At 41.2% G+C, this 22,695-nt stretch overlaps 1 protein-coding gene across 4 annotated transcripts in view; it reads left to right on the forward strand.

Annotated features, from left to right (window-relative positions):
• ube2g2 (ubiquitin-conjugating enzyme E2G 2 (UBC7 homolog, yeast)) overlaps nucleotides 1–22,695 on the forward strand; it is a 70,682-nt gene that overhangs the window by 44,348 nt on the left and 3,639 nt on the right. For 2 of the 4 annotated variants that reach the window (XM_063051709.1, XM_063051710.1), the window contains exons 4-5: nucleotides 17,304–17,422; nucleotides 17,609–17,749. In XM_063051709.1, coding sequence (XP_062907779.1) covers nucleotides 17,304–17,422; nucleotides 17,609–17,749 — 260 coding nt within the window. Of the gene's footprint in view, nucleotides 1–12,119; nucleotides 12,252–12,885; nucleotides 12,961–17,303; nucleotides 17,423–17,608; nucleotides 17,750–22,695 lie in introns of those variants that run through there. The other 2 variants (XM_063051711.1, XM_063051708.1) reach the window with 2 other exon arrangements.

The raw sequence follows: 22,695 nt of genomic DNA on the forward strand, positions 1-22,695 counted from the left end.
CCTTACTCTTAATAATTTCTCCTTTGGCTCCTCCCACTTCCTCCAAACTAAAGGTGTAGCTATGGGCACCCGTATGGGTCCTAGCTATGCCTGCCTTTTTGTTGGCTTTGTGGAACAATCTATGTTCCGTGCCTATTCTGGTATCTGTACCCCACTTTTCCTTCGCTACATCGACGACTGCATTGGCGCTGCTTCCTGCATGCATGCAGAACTCGTTGACTTTATTAACTTTGCCTCCAACTTTCACCCTGCCCTCAAGTTTACCTGGTCCATTCCCGACACCTCCCTCCCCTTGCTAGATCTTTCTGTCTCTGTCTCTGGAGACAGCTTATCCACTGATGTCTACTATAAGCCTACTGACTCTCACAGCTATCTGAACTATTCCTCTTCTCACCCTGTCTCTTGCAAAAATGCCATCCCCTTCTCGCAATTCCTCCGTCTCCGCCGCATCTGCTCTCAGGATGGGGCTTTTCATTCTAGGACGAGGGAGATGTCTTCATTTTTTTAAAGTAAGGGGCTTCCCTTCCTCCACTATCAACTCTGCTCTTAAACGCATCTCCCCCATTTCACATACATCTGCTCTCACTCCATCCTCCCGCCACCCCACTAGGAATAGGGTTCCCCTGGTCCTCACCTACCACCCCACCAGCCTCCAGGTCCAACATATTATTCTCCGTAACTTCCGCCACCTCCAACGGGATCCCACCACTAAGCACATCTTTCCCTCCCCCCGCCCCCTGCATTCCGCAGGGATCGCTCCCGACGCAACTCCCTTGTCCATTCGTCCCCCCATCCCTCCCCACTGATCTCCCTCCTGGCACTTATCCGTGTAAGCGGAACAAGTGCTACACATGCCCTTACACTTCCTCCCTTACCACCATTCAGGGCCCCAAACAGTCCTTCCAGGTGAGGCAACACTTCACCTGTGAGTCGACTGGGGTAATATACTGCGTCCGGTGCTCCCGATGTGGCCTTTTATATATTGGCGAGACCCGACGCAGACTGGAAGACCGCTTTGCTGAACATCTACGCTCTGTCCGCCAGAGAAAGCAGGATCTCCCAGTGGTCACACATTTTAATTCCACATCCCATTCCCATTCTGACATGTCTATCCACGGCCTCCTCTACTGTAAAGATGAAGCCACACTCAGGTTGGAGGAACAACACTTTATATCCCGTCTGGGTGGCCTCCAACCTGATGGCATGAACATCGACTTCTCTAACTTCCACTAAGGCCCCACCTCCCCCTCGTACCCCATCTGTTACTTATTTTTATGCACACGTTCTTTCTCTCACTCTCCTTTTTCTCCCTCTGTCCCTCTGAATATACCTCTTGCCCATCCTCTGGGTTTCCCCCCCCCCTTGTCTTTCTTCCCGGACCTCCTGTCCCATGATCCTCTCGTATCCCCTTTTGCCTATCACCTGTCCAGCTCTCGGCTCTATCCCTCCCCCTCCTGTCTTCTCCTATCATTTTGGATCTCCCCCTCCCCCTCCAACTTTCAAATCCCTTACTCACTCTTCCTTCAGTTAGTCCTGACGAAGGCTCTCGGCCTGAAATGTTGACTGCACCTCTTCCTACAGATGCTGCCTGGCCTGCTGCGTTCACCAGCAACTTTGATGTGTGTTGATCATCCTCGTAAATCTTCTCTGAACTCTCTCCAACATCAGTATATCCTTTCTAAGATAAGGGGGCCCAAAACTGCACACAATATTCCAAATGAGGTCTCACTAATGCCCCATAGAGCCTCATCAACACCTCCTTACCCTTATACACTATTCCTCTTGAAATGAATGCCAACATAGCATTCGCTCTCCTTACCGCCAGTCCAACTTGGTGGTTAACCTTTAGGGTATAATGCACGAGGACCCCCAAGTCCCTTTGCCCTTCCGATTTTTGAATTTTCTCCCCATCTAAATAATAATCTGCCCGGTTATTTCTTCTTCCGAAATGTACAACCGTACATTTGTCAACATTGTATCTCATCTGCCATTTCTTTGCCCACTCTCCTAAACTGACTAAATCTCTCTGCAACCTTTCCGTTTCTTCAACATTTCCTGCTCCTCCACCTATCTTGGTGTCATCCGCAAACTTGGCCACAAAACCATTTAATCCATAATCCAAATCATCGATATACATCGTAAAAAGAAGCGGCCCCAACACCGACCCCTGTGGAACACCACTAGTAACCGGCAACCAATCAGAATAGGATTCCTTTATTCCCACCCTTTGCTTTCTGCCTATCAGCCAATGCTCCACCCATTTCAATATCTTTCCTATAATTCCATGGGCTCTCATCTTATTAAGCAGCCTCATATGCGGCACCTTATCGAAGGCCTTTTGCAAATCCAAATACACAACATCCACAGCCTCTCCCTTGTCAATCTTATTCGAGATTACCTCAAAAAATTCCAATAAGTTGGTAAGGCAGGATCTTCCCTTCATGAAACCATGCTGGCTTCGGCCTATCTTGTCATGCACCTCGAGGTATTTCATAACCTCGTCCTTGAGGATTGACTCCACTATCTTTCCAACCACTAATGTCAGACTAATAGGTCTGTAATTTTCTTTTTGCTGCCTCCTTCCTTTCTTAAATAGCGGAACTACATTTGCGACCTTCCAGCCCTCCGGAACCATGCCAGAGTCTATTGATTCCTGGAAGATCATTTCCAATGCTTCCATAATCTCCAAAGCCACCTCCTTCAGAACCCTTGGGTGCACCTCATCTGGTCTGGGAGACTTATCTATTCTTAGTCCACTTAGCTTCCCAAGCACTTTCTCTCTAGTAATCTTGACTGTACCTAATTCTATTCCCTGATACCTCTGGCTATCAGGTATATTGCTCATGTTTTCCACTGTAAAGACTGATGCAAAATACTCATTCAGTTCCTCCACCATCTCTTTGTTATCCATTATAATTACTCAAGCATCATTTTCAATCGGTCCCATATCTACTCTAGTCACTCTTTTACTCTTCATATATTTAAAAGAACTCTTAGTATCCTTTTTTATGTTAATCGCCAACTTTCTTTCATAATTCATCTTTTCTTTCCTAATGACTTTCTTAGTTTCTTTCTGTAAGTTTTTAAAGGTCTTCCAGTCCTCATTTTTCCCACTAATTTTTGCTTCCTTGTACGCCGTTTCTTTTGCTTTTATTTTTGCCTTAACCTCTCTCGTTAGCCACATTTGTGCCATTTTTCCATTCATGATTTTCTTTTTTCTTGGAATATATTTTTCCTGCATTTTCCTTATTTCTTGTAGGAATTTCATCCAATTCTGCTCTGCCGTTCCTCCATTTAGTTTACTTTTCCAATTGACTTGGGCCAGTTCCTCTCTCATACCACTGTAATTTCCCCTGTTCCACTGAAATATTGATACACCTGATACCAGCTTCTCCTTTTCAAATTTGAAACTGAACTCAATCATATTATGATCACTACTTCCAAGAGGTTCCTTTACCTCCAGCTCCCTAATCGCCTCAGGTTCGTTACACAGCACCCAATCCAAAACAGCCAGCCCCCTGGTGGGCTTCTGGACAAGTTGCTCCAAAAAGCCATCCTGTAGGCATTCTACAAACTCCCTCTCCTGAGATCCATCACCTTCCCGACTTTCCCAATCCACTTTCATATTAAAATCCCCCATAATTATCTTGACATTGTCCTTCTGACACGCTCTTTCTATTTTCAGCTGCAACTTGTAGTCCATATCCCGACTGCTGTTTGGAGGCCTGTATATAACTGCTATTAGTGTCTTTTTACCCTTGCCATTTCTTAATTCTACCCATAAGGATTCTACCTCTTCTGATCCTATGTCCCTTCTTTCTATTGATTTGATATCGTTACTTACCATCAGGGCCACGCCACCCCCTTTACCTACCTTCCTATCCTTCCTGTACACTGTGTATTCTGGGATATTCAGCTCCCAATCACATCCATCATTTAGCCATGACTCGGTGGTTGGGGCTGACAGGAGCTGCTACAGGTTTGCCTTGAGTTGGTGGACTGGGCAGTGTTCAAGGATTCATCTCATGGCTCTGATTAAGTACACTATAGTTGTTATGAACTTTATAAAAACAGTTGTAGACAAGTGTGTCCCCACAAAATCAAGCAGAGTCTTCCCCAACCAGAAACACTGGATGAAGCAAGAGATCCACAATCTGCTGAGGGCCGGATCAGAGGCATTCAAGTCTGGTGATCAAGAAAGTTACAAGAGGTCCAGGTATGATCTCCAGAAAGCCATCCCACAGACAGTGGCAATTCGGGACTAAACTTGAATCAGTGAGGGATGCTGGACAGTTGTGACAAGGCTTGAATGCTATCACCCTTTATAAAGTAAAATCAAACAACATAGGCAACAACAGGGCTTTGCTTCCAGATGAGTTCAATGCCTTCTATACTCTCTTTGACTGGCAAAACATGGAGGAACCATCACAAGCTCCCTCTGCCCCCAGTGATCCTGTGATTTCAGTCTCTGAGGCTGACGTGCACTCATGCTTCAGGAGGGTGAACTCATGAGAAGCATCTGGCCCAGATGGTGTACCTGGCTGAGTCCTCAAGACCTGTGCTGATCAACTGGCTGGAGTGTTTATTGAGATCTTTAGCCCCTGGCTTTGACAGTATGAGGCACCCAGTTGCTTCAAGCAATCTTCAATTATGCTGACAGGTGCCCAAGAAGAAAGTGGTAACCAGCCTCAATGACTATCGTCCAGTAGCATTGTGATGAAGTGTTTTCAGAGGTTGGTGATGAAACAGAGCAACTCCTGCCTGAGAAGTGACTTGCATCTGTTCCTATTTGTCTACCGGCACAAGAAGTCAATAGCTGATGCCATCTCATTTGTTCTTCACTCACCCCTGGAACATCAGGACAGCAAAGATGCATACATCAGGATGCTCCTTATTGACTACAGCATTCGACACCATCGTCCCCTCAAAACTAAACAATAAGCTCCTCAATACCTCCTTATGCAGTTGATCCTTGATTTCTTCACTTGCAGATTCCAGTCATTTCAAATTAACAAAATCTCTACAATCTCCATCAGCACAGGTGCGCCGGAAGTCTGTGTGCTTAGCCCCCTTCTCTACTCTCTTTACACTTATGATGTGTGGCTAAACACAGCTCCGGTCTTTGTTGAAATTAAAGGGTGGTGACGAATCAGCATACTGTATAGGAGGGAGATTGAAAATCTGGCTGAGTAGTGCCTCAGCTGACATTGAGTAAGGGGGTCAGGAAGACCAAGGAGCTGGTTATTGAGTTTAGGAGGAGGAAGCCAGTTGTCCAGAGGCTACTCCTCTGGGGTATCAGAGGTGGAGAGCATCAACAACTTGGTGGTCCTCCATGGTGTTATTATTTCAGAGGTCCTGTCCTATGCCCAGTACATACGACCAATTACAAAGAAAGCACAGTAGCGCCTCTACTTCCTTAGGAGCTTGTGAAGATTCGACATGATACCTAAAGCTTAGACAAACTTCTATAGCTGTCTGGTGGAGAGTATGTTGATGGGCTGTATCACAGCTTGGTATGGAAACACCAATGCTCTTGAACAGAAAATCCTACAAAAAGTAGTGGATATGGCCCAGTCTGTCACGGGTTAAACCCTCCCCACCATTGAGCACATATACATGAAATGCTGTCGTAGGAAAGCAGTGTATGCCATTATAGATCCTCAACACCCATTATTTATCATTATCATTATTATTATTTCTTTCTTTTTGTACTTGCACAGTTTATTGTCTTTTGTATGCTCAGTTGATGCCGTCTTACATTGATTCTATTATGGTTATTGGATTGTATGCCCACAAGGAAATTAATCAGACCATAAAATAAAATATGGGAGCAGAATTAGGCCATTTTTCCCATTGGAGCTGCTCTGCCATTTCATCATGGCAGATGCAGTTTTCCTCTCAGCCCCAATCTCCTGCCTTCTCCCTATGTCCCTTCATGACCAATCAAGAATCTATCAACCTCTACCTTAAATATACATAAAGACTTGGACCCCATAGCTGTCTGTGGCAAAGAGCTCCACAGGTTCATCACTCTCTGACTAAATAAATTCCTCCTCATCTCCATTCTAAAACGGTGCCCCTCTATTCTGAAGCTGAGTCCTCTAGTCTTACACTCTCCCACCTCAGGAAACAACATCTCCACATTCACTCTTTCAAGACCTTTCACCGTTCGATAGGTTTCAATGAGGTCACATCTCATTCTTCTGAATTCTAGTGAATACAGGTCTAGAGCCATCAAACACACTTCATATGACAAGCCATTCGGTCTTGGAATCATTTTCATGAACCTCCTTTGAACTCTCTCCAGCACATCCTTTCTAAGATAAATGGCCCAAAGTTGCTCACAGTACTCCAAATGAGGCCTCACTAGAGCTTTATAAAATCTCAACATTACATCCTTGCTTTTATATTTTAGTCTTCTTGAAATTAATGCTAACACTGCATTTGCCTTCCTCACCACAGACTTGACCTGTAAATTAACCTTTAGGGAATCCTGCACAAGGACTCCCAAGTCCCTTTGCTTCTCAGATTTTTGTATTTTCTCTCCATTTAGAGAATAGTTAACCCATTAATTTCTTCTACCAAAGCGCATGGCCATAGACTTTCCGACACTGTATTCTGTATGCCGTTTCTTTGCCCATTCTCCTAATCTAAATCCATCTGTAGCCACTCTACTTCTTGAAAACTACCTGTCACTCCACCTATCTTCATATCATCTGCAAATTTTGCAACAAAGCCATCAATCCATCATCCAAATCATTCACATATAACTTAAAAAGTATCAGTCCCTACACAGACCCTTGTGCAACACCACTAGTCACCAGCAGCTGGTCAGGAAAGGCTCCCTTTATTCCCACTCTGCCTCCTGCCAAATCAGCCACTGCTTTATCCATGCTAGAATCTTTCCTGTAATACCATGGGCCTGTAGCTTGTAAAGTAGCCTCATGTATGGCACTTTGTCAAAGGCCTTCTGAAAATCCAAGTACACTTCAACCGATTGTCCTTTGTCTATCTTGCTTGTTACTTCTTCAAAGAATTCCAACAGATTTGTCAGGCAAACTGACCTGTAACTTCCTTTCTTCTGCCTCTCTCCCTTCTTGAAGAGTGGAGTGACATTTGTAATTTCAGGTTTTTATATGGTGACATATTTGTACTTCGATAATAAATTTACTTTGAACCGTATCAGACACTGCATTACAGGAGCTTAGTACTCATTCCTTTTGAGATAACTTTTGTCCTTTTTTATCTTCAAAGTGCCAGTCACCTTAAGTCTACAAATAGTGCCACAGAATTGGCAACACTTGTGCTTTGGTGCAGTGTTTCACCAAAAATCATGTCAAGAGATTCACGGTGACATGAGATATGAAGCCTACATGATTAGTTTGGCAAAAGAAAACTAATGGGAATCATATATGGAAAGTAATTAGTAATTTACCTTTTTCCTTTGCTCTTCTGCAATCCCTGAAGATTTTGCTGAAAATGTTTGTTATTATTAAATCTGATGCCACTTCAGACAGTGAGTCATAACTCTTCACAATATGTTTTCAACAAATCACTGTTCTGCCACTTACCTTAAGTTGGTGCCTTCCAGCAAGTTACCAGCTCTCAAAATGGCAGTAAGGTTGTGCTAAAGAGCCCACAGATTGGTCATTGGCTCAAGTTGACTATTGCGCACCCATTTATGCTAATCCCATTTTATTTTCTCCATTTTCCCACAGACTCAGGAGCTTTGTACTCATTCTTTTGGGGTTAACCCCATCTATTACTCACCTACAAACTAGAGACAGTTTGTCTCCTAACACACATATCTTTGGGATGAACATAGAACAGTATGGGAAGAAAGCTGAGCACCTAGATAAATTCCATCCAGTCAAAGGAACAGGATGAAAACTCCACATAGAAAGTACCAGCGAACGGTATTGAACCACTGTTGCTGGAGCTGTATGACAGTAGCTCTACTAATTGTGCTTTTTTCAAACTTTTCATTTATAAAGGCATGCTTAATGTCAACATTTTGTCAGAGTAGTATGTTAAAGGGGCAAGAGAGAGAGAGAGAGAGAGAATCAGACTCCAAGGCATAGAGTGATCTCTCTAGTGGCTGTAAGAAGTTATCCTTGATATTCTGGTCAATATTTATTTTTAAAAAGTATTATCCACTCATCTTCATGTTGCTCTTTCTGGAATCTTCCTTTTGAATGCAAATAATTTTGAGTGATCTGAGCCTATATTAAAAAATATAAAAATGCAAATCTTTTTCCTCCCATCTTTAATTGATCAGAAACTACCTCCATTTCCATTTTGAACTACCCTTTTAGAGTTTCACTTGTTTCAGCATCAACCTAGGCAGACAAGTCATAAACCATATTTCGCCTTCAAGTTAGACTCTACAAAGCAGACGGGATCAGTGCCAATAAGCCTGACCAAAGGCAATGGTTTATTTTGTTTGAAATTGTTCTGCAAATCTCTCTTTTGTATGCTTGCAGATGGAATGAATTGGATTAGATAGACTTAGTGGTTCATTGTATTTGTTCTAAGGGCCTAAACTTTCTCTAATCATTTATTTTGATTTGTTATAAAGTAGAATTGATTGTCATATGACACCTCAGCATTGTGGAAGTTTTATTGCATGAAGGATGGGCAGGCGGCACAGTCTGGCTAGACCAGACATTTTGATCTTTACCAAACTTCAGTGTTCTTTTATTTCCCTCACCCCCCCACCCCTCCCCCCACACACACACACAAGAAAATCCCATGGGCCCTATCTTCGCATTTTATTCTAAATTTGTTTGTTCACTTGCTGTATTTCAGATTTATTTACAATAATTTCCACAAATATCTCAACTCATTCCTTTCTTGTGGAAATTTTGAGAGGGTTACAGAAAATGGCCAGTGGGATTCTCTTGTTCAGAAACAGAGGAAGACAGAAGGTGGGGAATGAGGAGCCAGTTTAATGTCTTCTATTAGCAAGATGCTAGAGTCATCAATCAGAGGGAATTGCTAATCATACAGGAAAGCTCAATATGGTTTTATGAAAGATATGCTCAAATTCTTTAAGAATGAGGCAGGAATAGTTGACGGAGGGAAACCTGATTTCCACAAGAGGCCGATTCATAAATTAGAAGTCCAAGATATTGTAGGAAGTGTGTTGGCATGGGTTGCCAAACAGTTGCTGGAGGGTGTAACAAGTGTAAGGATCAGTTCTTGGCTCCTAATCGTTTAACGCCTGCAAGAAAATGAATCTCAGGGTAGTATGTGGTGATGTATACATACTTAAGTAATAAATTTACCTTGAACTTTGAATTTAATTTCTTGGTGGGGGGGGATAAAATGTAAGGTTTCCGTGTGCTGCTGATATTATGAAATAGTGGAGGGCATGTTCTGATGAGGGCATTGATTTGCACAATAGGATATAGATAATTTGAGTGATTAAACTAAAGTCTAACCCAAATTAATTTTATCTAAATTAAATTACTTTTATCTCAATTAAATAAAAAAATAAAGTTTAAACTAAACCTGGCAATTAAGGTTTAATACGGGGGAGTGAGAAGTTTTGTGCTTTGATTAGAGGCATTAAAAAGAAGGTTATAAAGTAAAGTTCAGAGAGATTTTGGTGTTCAAGTGCACGAATGTCAAAAAGGCAAATTCAACAAGTAGTTAAGGCAAATGGCATTTTGGTCTTTATTGCGAAGGGGTTGGATTATAAAACTAGGGAAGTTTAATTACAATTATGTGGGGTGTTGGTGACATTACACCTGAAATACTGTACACAGATTTGGTCCTATTTATTCAAAGAAAAGGCAGCAGCATTGAAAGCAGTCTAAAGGTGATTCACAAGAAAAAATCCCAGGATGAGGGTGTTGTCTTGTTGAAAGAGACTGGACAGTTTAGTGCTGCAGTTTTTGGAGTTTAGAAGAATGAGAAATTATCCCATTCAATGTAAAAAAAATCTCAAGGGAATTGACAGGGTAGATGCTGAGGTATTTCCACTGCTGGGAGGGTCACGATCAAAGGAACCGGGCTACAAAGTAACGGGTTGGTCATTTTGTTTTCTCTCAAAGGATAGTGAATTTCTAGAATTCCCTTCCTCACCTGCCCCGCCTCACCTCCATTCCCTCCTCCCCCAGTCATGCCATACATATACTTAAAGTGGGTTCAAGTAAATATTTGAAAGATCTACAACTTGAGAGTTATGGGCCACTGGCACAAAAGAGTAGTTGAGGCCAGCATAGATCTGCCATGACCATATTGAATGGTAGGGCATGACTGAGGACTTGGTGGCTTACTATTTCCTTGTGCTGTTGAAAATGGGAGGAAGTTACCTTCATATAATGTTATAATACTGCAATTTACATGCATAAAATGAATTGAACTTGTGGAATTCCCAGCTATTTGGTTCACATATGAGACTGTGGATGATTAATAATTCTCAACTCTGTAATTACAAACATAAACGAGGGGTTAAGGTGGATTTGAATATGCAATTATCCATTCTGCAGCCTTGTTAAAGGCTGTTTACCTGATTCTACGAATTTGGTTTCCTTGTGTTTAGTTAGACAGATATCTAGATTTCCTGGTCTGATTCCAGGTTCTAATTTGAAACTCAGGCTCAGTCCAATTCCTAGATGTTACAACATTAGCTTTAGTTTTTCAGTGCAGCTATTTTGCAATAGATTTGTTTACTGTCTGACACGATCTGGAGCCCAGAGTAAGCTGATGGTAATAATGATTAATAAAATGGTGTTACTGGAGGGGGATGTGAACAGGAAGATGAAGGAGCTAACAGGTAAATGACTAAAGATAAAGAACTGGATATCAATTAAGTGGGCTGATTTTACATGGTGAGTCGTTAGTGACTAGAATGCACTACTGGGGCAGTAGTGGAAGCAGAAATGATAATGGTATTGAAGAGGCTTTAAAACATGAATATGGAGGGATATGGATCACTTGCAGCCAGGGTTTGAGTGATTGATCAAACCTTATCTAAATATCAGTGCTGAATAGGCCTGATGATCATTTTATGATCTTTCATGTTTTAATGATTTTTGGGATGAAAATACTGAAGAAGTATTCTTGCTGTTCCTTTCAAGTATCCCAAATGTTTTACCAACAAATAATTACCTTTTGAAATATTAGCACAATTGTAATATAGGAAGGCCAGCTCCCACTTTGTGCACAGTAAGCTTCCACAGCAAGTGTCACTAAATTATATTTTCAGAAATGTTGATTTGAGGAACCCATTGGTCAGGGCACTGGGGAGAATCTTCTTGCTCTTCAAATTGATGCCATGGAATGTTTTGCTTCAGATTTCAAAGAACAATTTCCCTAACAATGTAATTCCTCCTCAGTACACCACAGGATCATCAGCCTTGGTTAACGTATTCAAGTAAGTGGAGTGGGACTTAAACCTTGAATATTTGGGCCAGGACCGCTAATGATTCTGCAACACACACAAAGTGCCGGAGGAACTCAGCAGGTCAGGCAGCATCTATTGAGAGGAATAAACGGGGAAGTAGTACATGCTGGCAGGTGATAGGTAAAACCAGGTGAGGGGGAATGTGGGTGGGCAGGGTAGGGGAGATGAAGTAAGAAGCTGGGAGGTGATAGGTGGAAAAGGTAAAGGGCTGACAGGACAGGAGTGTGGACCATGGGATAAAGGGAAGAAGGAGGGGCACCAGAGGGAGGTGATGGGCAGCTGAGGAGAAAAGAAAGGGTAGTAGCAGAGCCAGAATGGGGAATGGTAAAAGAGAGAAGAGGGAGGGGAGAGAAATTGCTGGAAGCTGGAGAAATTGGTGTTCTTGCTATCAGGTTGAATGTTGAAGGAATATGAGGTGTTGCTCCCCCAACCTGAGTGTGTCCTCACCATGGCAGTAGAGTAGGCCATGGACTGAAATGTCAAAATCAGAATCAGGTTTGATATCACCGGCATATGTTGTGAAATTTGTTAACTTAGCAGCAGCAGTTCAATGCAATGCATGATACTATAGGGAAAAAAAACAAGTATATCAATTACAGTAAGTGTGGGTGTGTACAAGCTTCACTACATAAGCCAGTGATATTAAACCTGATTCTGTGTGTGTATATATACACACACAGTATACTGAATAGTTAAAAATAGTGCAAAAACAGAGGTAGTGTTCATGGAACACACATAAAAGTTGCTGGTGAACGCAGCAGGCCAGGCAGCATCTCTAGGAAGAGGTGCAGTCAACGTTTCAGGCTGAGACCGTTCGTCAGGACTAACTGAAGGAAGAGTGAGTAAGGGTTCAGTGTCCATTTAGAAATCATACGGCAGAGGGGATGAAGCTATACCTGAATCACTGAGTGAGTGCCCTCAGGCTTCTGTACCTTCTTCCTGATGGTAACAGTGAGAAGAAGGCATGCCTGAGTGATGGGTGTCCTTAATAGTGGATGCCGCCTTTCTGAGGCATTGCTCCCTGAAGACATCTTGGATACTATGGAGACTAGTATCCATGATGAAGCTGACTAATTTTACAACTTCCTGCTGCTTCCTTTTGATCATGAGCAATAGCATCTCCCCCCCCCCGCCCATACCAGACGGTGATGTAGCTTATCAGAATGCTCACCACAGTACATCTGTAGAAGTCTTTTGAGTGTTTTAGGTGACAGACAATTCTCCTCAAACTCTTAATGACAACATAGCTGCTGTCTTGCCTTCTTTATAGCTGCACCAATATGTTGGGACCAGATTAGATCCTCAAAGAGCTTGACGCCCAGGAACTTGAAATTGCTCATTCTCTCTGCTTCTAATTCCTCTATGAGGATTAGTTCGTGTTCCCTCATCTTATCTTTTCTGAAGTCCACAATCAGTTCTTTGGTCTTACTGACGTTGAGTGCAAGGTTATTGCTGCGACACCACTCAACTAGCTGGTATATCTTGCTGCTGTCCAGGGCGTCTTCAGTGCAAACTCAGTGTGGCGCAGTTCGAAATTGGAATGGGAGGTAAAATTTCTATGAAAAAAAACCATAATTATTTGAATAGGAGAGAACTGTTTTCAACTAGTCTTGAAATTAGAGCGTTTTAGTCAGTTTTACTGTTGTCTGCAATTGGAGTAAAGGGGTGTCTGAGGTGATTGAGTGGAAAGAAATGCAGTTAATAAGAGAGTGTGCTTGGTTCTTAAACAAAATGAATATCAAAGGCACTGTTAAGCTTGTTAAACCCATGGTTAGCTTTTAAAGTGAGCTTTATTTACAGTGATAGTAATTTGAGATGTTTGAAGTATGTGTCTGTGCATATGAGTTGGAAGGCTTTCCCGTAATGAATTCCAATTAGGCCCCATTTAGAATACTGTACTCATTTCTGGGTAGTGTATTGGAGGAAATTCAGTGCAAATTGACCAGAATTATTCTAAAGCCTAAAGATTAAATTATGAAAGCACTTTTCCTGGATGGTATGAATGGGATGTTTTGCACATTTAAAGGATATGGCAAGGTTGATGGAAATTATTTTGTCTTATGGACAAGTCCAGAATAAGCATAACTATAAAAGGGAGCTGGAGATGGCTGGAAATATCTTTACACAAAAGAGGAGGGAAATTTAACTTACTTTTTCCAAAAATACAGTTGTTGCTGGGGGTCATTGTACAATTCTGCAAGTGAAATTAATTGAGTGTTAATGGGTGAAAGTATGGAGAACTTGAAGACTAGTGGGTGGGATTGAGATACAGTGAGCCATGATTTAATTGAGGGGCTTGACTGAATGGCCATGTTTGAGTAGAAAAGATGTGCCACCAAATATAGGCCAGTGCAAGTGCACAGATTTTTATCAAATATTCAAATTATAAGTAAATAAAGGCAGAACAGTGTTGAAAGAATAAGTGCCATGTTCTTAATCCTGTGGAGTGCAGGGGTAAATTGAATGGCATGCATGCATTGAAGTGCATTTGCCTGTGTACACGTGGACTACCTGGGACGTATTTGTGTACTTCGCTTGTACTTGTGGCAGATGTTTGCTTATCAATTGATCATTTGTCCTGGCAATCATTCTAAGTACAAAAGTTCAAATTATATTTTATAGAGACCTCATTACTAATAATCCTTCTAATGGAAATAAACATGCTGCTGCAGTTCTAGAAAGCTGTAGGACAGTGTTGCATTAATCCAATGCAAGCTAATTCAACCTGTGAATCCAGACTTTCCTTTATTCCTAATATCTCGCTTTTTCCCTTGACATCTACACCCAAAGGTCTTGAAATCAATGGCTACAGAAATTAGGTGCATCGGAATTTGGTACATCGCAGCAGATAGCAAAACTATCTTGTTTTACTTGAAGAAAGATTGGGAGATTAAAGACTATTATAGGCCAGTTGGCCTGATCTTTCATTAGGAAAATACTGGAATCCATTATTAAGGAAGTAGTGACTGAGAATATGGAGATGTCTAAACAAAAAAGTAATTACAATTAATTAAAAACATGAGGGGGCTTAATAAATGTTAAATGAAAACAAAATGATTTGGAAGTAAAATTTGCTTCCCTTTTGCCTTCTAAGCTAGAATATGACTGAAGTCAGTGGTGGGGGGTGGTGGTCTCCTACCAATCCTTGCTGTTGGAGGGCCTTGGAGGTAGCTGCTTTCCCCTCCAGAGTAATTCTCAACGTGACTAGATTGTTTAGCTGTGAAATGTTGCGACAATTTGTGCTTTCAAATCTTTCAAGTCCGGGACTCGCAGAGTGTAATCCAGAAGTGAAAGATCACCAAGCTGCTATTTTGGGTTTCTCTTGCTCATTCCTTCTCCCTTCCCCCCTGGCAGGAGCAAAGAATATTGGGAATGGCAAGGATGGAGTACCACAGGAAGGTTGTGGGAAGGTGGCAGAGGAGTGCCAGGGCAGGGGAAGCGGGTGGCACGGGTGCAAACTCACCCAGCCCTAAGACACCAGGCAAGGTCATTTGATTCCAAACAATTGATTAATTGATCATTACAGAATGTCCCTCTGGTGCTCTCTGTTCTCTCCTCTTTCCTTTCCTCTTTTCCCAACCATGACTCCCCTCTCCCTGCCCCTTCCCACTCTCAGTCCACAGTAGAGACTCATTTTTTTTAGTGGCAGCAGCACAGTGCTTTACATAAAATTACTACAGTACTGTGCACAAGTCTTGGGCACCCTACCAATGTATATGTGCCTAAGACTTTTGCACAGTATTGTATAGACTGCCTGAACTTGCTAAGTATTTCCAGCATTTTGTGTAATCTTTACTAACAATCAATTATTGCTTCTGAGATGTCACTGTGAGCCAAATAGTTTTTGCTCTCCTTTGGTAAATCAGTGACTACATTCTAAAAATGCTTGAGCAGAAAACAAAATGCTGTCAGTCCAGATGAAGGTTTCAACCTGAAGCATCAACTGCACATTTCCCTCCACAAGTGTTGTGAGATCCACTGAGTTCCTTAAGCATTTTGATTTTTGCTCCAGATTCCAGCATCTGTAGTCTCTTGTGTGTTCAAACAAATGCTTCATTGGGTGGAGTTGCTCGGACGTGGCAGTGAAGGGTGCTTCAGAAATTCACATTTTTTAAACCAGCATGGTGGTCAATGTTTATACTGTTATGATTAAACAAAACTTTAGATAAATAAGGTTCTGATGATTTTGAGGCATAAATTTGTAATAGGCAGAAATTTCTCACAATGCCCTCGGGACAATATTATGTTGTTTTTGCCTCTCAGTTTTTGGAAGGATATTAATCGTGACTCATTATCTCACAAGAAATGCCTCTCCAACAGTGCAGTACTTTGAAGTTCCATTGAGAATGCTACTTCAAAATAGTATTGAGGACCATGGGCATTACAGTAGCAGTTCTGTTTCTGAAACTAATTAGAGGCTCACTACTGAACAACATGTGTTGAATGTGAACATAGTCTCTGTAATAGCCCCCATAGTAGGATATCTAAGTGGCTGTCCCTGTTTAGTTGCAAAAATAATTGTAAAAGTATGAAATTTTCCACTGGGAGAGCAAAAAATTGGGAGTACTGGTTGGGAATACAACCACCTGGGAGTACTGATACTTTATAGAAATTATCGTGATGATGGAGTGATTCCAAAAAAGATTGACGAACATCACAACTATAGTGAAATACTTATCAAGAAAGGATGAACCTTCACCTGAAAGCTAAGAGATTAGATATCTTACAAAAATCAAAACTTTGTGAGCATATAGTTTCCATTTGTGGGAAAGAACAAAATCAGATTGATAATCAGCAAGAATAGAGAGAAATTATTCATCCATATAGTTATGAGAATATGTAAATCATTTAGTTGAAATAATTAGAGTAGATATAAGTAAGAGGAATCTAGATAGGCAGGACAGTGTTGTGCTAATAGTTGAAGAATGGGGTTAAGTTTGTCGATCATAAATACCACCTTGAAGTATTGGTGTCAAGTGCTTTTGTGCTGTACATTGCAAGAAATGAAAATTTCTCTGGACTGAATTTTTTTAATGTAAAGCTTGAATGTAAATGCACACAATTGTTGGTTTTCGCAGCATTTTGCTAACGTTCTGTCTTCAAAATGACAAAAACATGACATTATTCATAACTAAACAGTGATATACTGGTATTTTGAAAGATTGTAATGAAATACTTGTGCTTTTCTGTTAGTCCTGTTAAATGAAAGACTTGAGTCTTATCTGTGTTCTTCCTTCGTCTGTCCTGTGCATTGCTTCTCTGTTCACAAATAGGTGCTTTAATTTAGTAAATTAGTTTATTATCACATGTACTGAGGTACAGTGACAAACTTTGTTTTGAATGCCATCCATACTGATTCTTTTTATCACATCAGTACATTGAGGTAGTATGAGGGAAAAAAGAAAACAGAATGTAGAATATAGTATCACAATTTGGGTTTTGACTGTTCTTTCATGGTCTCTCCTGCAAGCCTACTAAAGTAATAGATCTGGAGACCATTCAGTTATTATACAGATCCAAGTAACTCCAGGTTCAGAACTGGACCTAGATCAAGCTGGAAGAGGGTTGGAAGCCATTGAGGTTATTAATACAATTTGTGAATGGCAATTTCAAATGAAAAACAAAAGACAATGTTATCCTTAAAACAGGAGTGAGAGATTGTATAGGTCCTTAAATTGAATAATTCTGAGAGATAGGGTCACTCTTTTGACATTTTGCTCTAATGATCTACCGAACCTCAAGGAGACTAAGCATGATCTTGTTCTATTAAAATGTTATCCCATTGTAGTTGACTACCAGTAGATTTAAATAAGGGCAGAGTAGTAGGAATGGATATGATCCAAGTGAATGATTCATGTTCCATAAATCTGACTGCCTATTTGTTCAATAGGGGTCCTGAGGACACATGTTTCGAGGGTGGTGTGTTTCCAGCGATACTAAGTTTTCCACATGATTACCCACTGAGTCCACCAAAAATGCGTTTCACAGGAGAAATGTTTCATCCAAATGGTAAGCAATTGTTTTTATATGATCCAATGGCTTCTGTTTATTACTAGGAAAAGTTCACTGAACTCTTTCTTGTTTAAGCAGGAATCTATACAATGGGACAATGTAATAAATTAGCATATTCATGTATGCTGTGCATTTTTTCAAAGAGGCTTCCTTTTATATTTGATCATTGATTTATTGCTACAGTTTACCCAGATGGAAGAGTTTGCATCTCAATTCTACATGCACCGGGTGACGACCCCATGGGATATGAAAGCAGTGCAGAGCGATGGAGTCCTGTTCAGAGTGTTGAGAAGATTCTCCTGTCTGTTGTCAGCATGCTGGCAGGTAGAGCTCTAGTGGCTACGGTATTAAACATGATCGGAGAGAGCATCACACATTGTTTCTAGATATTTTATATGATTTTGAATTTATAAAATGATTTTCTCCTCAGATGTCAATCTCTTCTTCATATCTAGCGTTATAATTTAGCTGTTCCTTGCTATCCTTTTTCCCTTGGAAGCTTTCAGCCATCTCTATCCTCCATTACCTCTCCCAAATCCTTGAATAAAGTTCAAATTAAATTTATTAACAAAATGCATATATATCACCATATACAGCCCTGAGATTCAATAAATTCATAATAGAATAATAACCATAGCAGACTGCATCAACATTGGCGTTCAACCAATGTGCAAAAGACAACAAACTCTGCTAATACAAAAAGAAAGAAATAATAAAAATAATATATAAATAATAAGTATCGTGAACATGAGATGAAGAGTTATGTTTATGATTGTGGGAACATTTCAGTGATGGGGCGAGTGAAGTAATCCCCTTTGGTTCAAGATCCTGAAGATTGAGGTAATAACTGTTCCTGAGCCTGGTGGTGTGAGTCCTGAGGCTCCTGTACCACTACCTTGATGGCAGCAGTGAGGAGAGAGCATGACTTGGGTGGTGAGGATCTTTGATGATGTATGCTGCTCTACTATGACAGCATTTGATGTAGATGCGTTCAGTGACGGGGAGGGTTTTACCCATGATGGACTGGGCCATTTCCACTACTCTTGGTAGGAGTTTCCGTTCAATGGCATTAGTGTTTCTCTGATCCAGCTAGTCTATATATTCTCCACCACATATCTATAGAAGTTTGTCAAAATTTTAGATATCATATTGAATCTTTGCAAAATCCCATTGAAGTAGACGTGCTGTCATGCTTTCTTCATGATTGCAATTGCATGCTGGGCCCAGAACAAATTCTTTGAAATAATAGCGTGGAATTTAAAGTTGATGACCCTTTCCACCTCTGATCCTCCGATGAGGACTGGCTCATAGACCTCTGGTTTCTTCCTCCTGAAGACAATAATCAGCTACTTGGAGTTGCTGACATTGAGTAAGAAGTTGTTGTTATGGTACCACTCAGCCTGATTTTCAATCTCCCTCCTATATGCTAATTCATCACCCCCCTTCGATTCGGCCTATGACAGTGGTGTCATTAGCAGACTTGAATTTGAACAAACATTGGAGCTGTGCTTAGCACATAGCTTTGTGGTGCACCTGAGCTGATGGAGATTGTGGAGGAGATGCTGTTGCCAATCCAAAATGACTGGGGTCTGCAAGTGAGGAAATTGAGGATCCAATTGCACAAGGAGGTATTGAGGTCAAGATTTGGATCCTATTGATTAGTTTTTGAGAGGATGATAGTAAAGAGCATCCTAATGTATGCATCTTTGCTGTCCAGATGTTCCAGGGTTGAGTGAAGAGCCAATACGATGGCATCTGCTGTGGACCTGTTGTTCCAGTAGACAAATTGGAGTGGATCCAAGTCACTTCTCAGGCAGGAATTAATACGTTTCATCACCAGCCTTTCAAAGCAGCTTCATCACTGTGGATGTAAGTGCTACAGGACGTTAGTCATTGAGGCAGGATACCATGTTCTTCTTAGTCACTGGTATAATTGAAGGCTGCTTGAAGCAGGTGGGTACCTCAGACTGCCGAAATGATAGGTTAAAGATCTCAGTGAACACACCAGTTAGTTGATCACCACAAATCTTTAATACTTGGCCAGGGACCCTGTCTGGGTCTGATGCTTTTTTGTGGGTTCAGCCTCCTGAAGGCTGCTCGCACGGTAGCCTCAGAGACTGAAATCATAGGATCATCAAGGGCTATGGGAGTTTGTGATAGCTCCTCCATGTTCTGATGGTCAAAGCAAGCATAGAAGGCATTGAGTTCATCTGGAAGCGAAGCCCTGTTGTTGCCTATGTTGCTTGATTTTACTTTATAAGAGGTGATAGTATTTAAGCCCTGCCACAATTGTCGGGCATCCTTCGTTGATTCAAGTTTAGTCTGGAATTGCCAATTCGCCTGTGAGTTGGCTTTCCAGAGATTGTACCTGGGCCTCTTGTAACTTCCTTGTGGATCTCATGGTTAGTCCAGGGCTTCTGAATGGGAAAGACTCTGAATGATTTTGTGGGGACACGCTTGTCTCAACTCTTCTCATAAAGTCCATAACAACCATAGTGTATTCATTCAATTGCAGAGATGAGTCCTGGAACATGGCCCAGTCCAAAGACCTGAAGCAGTCCCGTAGCCGCTCTTCTGCCTCCCACAACCACCTCTTTGTCGTCCTAATCTCTCTTGCTGTTTGGCCTCTGCCTGTATGCAGGTAGGAGAAGGACAGCCAAGTCCTATAGGAAGGATGTGGAAGCATTGGAAAGGGTACAGAGGAGATTTATCAGGATGCTGCCTGGTTTAGAAAGTATGCATTACGATCAGAGATTAAGGGAGCTAGGGCTTTACTCTCTGGAGAGAAGGAGGATGAGAGGAGACATGATAGAGGTGTACAAGATAATAAGAGGAATAGATAGAGTGGATAGCCAGCGCCTCTTCCCCAGGGCACCACTGCTCAATACAAGAGGACATGGCTTTAAGGTAAGGGGTGGGAAGTTCAAGGGGGATATTAGAGGAAGGTTTTTTACTCAGAGAGTGGTTGGTGCGTGGAATGCACTGCCTGAGTCAGTGGTGGAGGCAGATACACTAGTGAGGTTTAAGAGACTACTAGACAGGTATATGGAGGAATCTAAGGTGGGGGCTTATATGGGAGGCAGGGTTTGAGGGTTGGCACAACATTGTGGGCCGAAGGGCCTGTACTGTGCTGTACTATTCTATGTTCTATGTTCGAAGTGATCCGATTTACTGAAATGCAGTCTGAACAGGGAATGGTAGGCATTCCTTATCTTAGTATAACAGTGGTCTAGTGAGTTAGGACCTCTGGTGCTCAGATTATTTGCTGATAGTAATTGGGCAGGGTTTTCTTCAAAGAAGCTTGGGTGAAGTCCCTGACTATGATTTGAAATGCATTGTTTCTTGTTTGGAGATGGCATCATGCAGTACTTCCAGTACTTTCAATATATGGTGCTTCCAAGTTTTCATTCAATTCGTTTTGTTTCAGTCCCCCCCATTTAGGATTTTCCTCTTCCATCATACCTAAGCAGTTCTCAAATTCAATAATAATATCTTTCTATGAATTTGGCTTGCGTTATCTCTAGGTCATTGCAGACTACTGGACTTGACTGACAAAATCCTCTATAAATATCCAGTACTAAGTGGTTAAAAAATTTCTCCCAATTAAAAACTCGGAAGCTCAAGCTGTCACCATAAAATTTCTGTCATAACTTCAATAGCGCAGTTGCCAGGAGAGGCATGGAGGTAACTGTTTAGAAGTAAACTAGGTTCTTTACATCCTTGGTTATATTTGACTGGATGAACTTTGGACCATGTATTTGGAGTATCGCTAACCATCTTTTCCATGTCTTTAATGTTGCCTGACTCTCCACTTCCTTGGCTCATTTGTCACTGAAACCTTCATCCTTTAATACCTCAGGACTAGACTACATTGACTGTCTCTTAAAGTACCTCCCTTCTTCTATTGCCTGCAATCTTGAGACATTCAAAAACTCAGCTACACACATCCCAACTTGACCAACCACTATTCACCCATGATGCTTTCTGACCTACATTGTTGTTGTTATGTGCTGATTTTAAAGTTCTCGCCTTCTTTTCTTGGTAGAATTCTTCCATGATCTTGCCACTTCTTAATACTTGTGGAGGAGGAGTTTCTTTAGCCAGATGATGATGAATCTGTGGAATTCATTGCCACGGAAGGCTGTGGAGGCCAAGTCATTGGGTATATTTAAAGTGGAGATTGATAGGTTCTTGATTAATAAGGACATCAAAGGTTATGGGGAAAAGGCAGGAGAGTAGAATTAAAACGGATAATAAATAAGCCATGGATTGAATGGCAGAGCAGACTCAATGGGCCGAATGGCCTAATTCTGCTCCTGTGTCTTATGGTCCTATGCATTCTCCTCCAACCATCCAAGACAATGGCATTTCAATTCTAGCTTTGTGTTCAGTCTTGAATATAACTGTTCCACTGTTGTCATTTGTGTGTCCTCGAATGTTAAACTGTGGATCACCTTCCCTAAATCTTCTTCATACTATACTCATTTTCTACTTTTAACATGGTCTAAAAACCCATTTCTTTGATGAAGTATCTGTTGTTTACCCAAATATATCCTAGTGAGGTTGCTGGCTATGAGTTTATCTGTGAAGCACCTTGGGACTTTTCTTTTCCTCCTTCAAAGTTGCTGTATACATTTAAAATATGAATTTTAGATTTAGATTAGATTTTTTTAGATTTTTTAAAATCCAGTCCTTCATCTTGGCTTGATATTAGATCCAGTGTGTCTTACTTTTCAGCAGTGTAACTCTGTCTAATGTTGAACTCCTTGACTGAACAGTTTTAATTGTATGTTGTTAGACATTTGCTGTTTTTTTTAACAAACATCCAATAGACAAATCTTTATTATACTGCCATCTGTTGTTTGAAGATCTACAAACGTTGGTAATCCCTGCGTTATGGCTGTTCGGATTACAGAAATTCACCTTTACAGAATTCCTAAATCATTATCCAAAAATTTAAGATGCTGTCAGGAATTTACATAGGGGAGGCACAGTAAATAAATCAACATTTAAATCACGAGTGGACTGTTTTCTAGGAATGCAGCTCCTCTGTAAACACAGTGTCACTTAACAAACAAAATGTCTTTTGAGCAAAATGTGTACAGTGTACACTTCCTGTTCATAACCAAGTGAACTGAAATTCCTCTGCCTGTTGCCAGATGCAGCAAGGTTGAAGGAATGAGATGAAAGTAAAGCTGGGCATGACACCAAACCATACTGTAGAGCAATACTTGGAGTTTGTGTGCCAGTTGAAAATATGAATAATGAGT

The sequence above is a fragment of the Mobula hypostoma genome, chromosome 6, assembly GCF_963921235.1.
Source record: "Mobula hypostoma chromosome 6, sMobHyp1.1, whole genome shotgun sequence".
NCBI lineage: Eukaryota > Metazoa > Chordata > Chondrichthyes > Myliobatiformes > Myliobatidae > Mobula > Mobula hypostoma.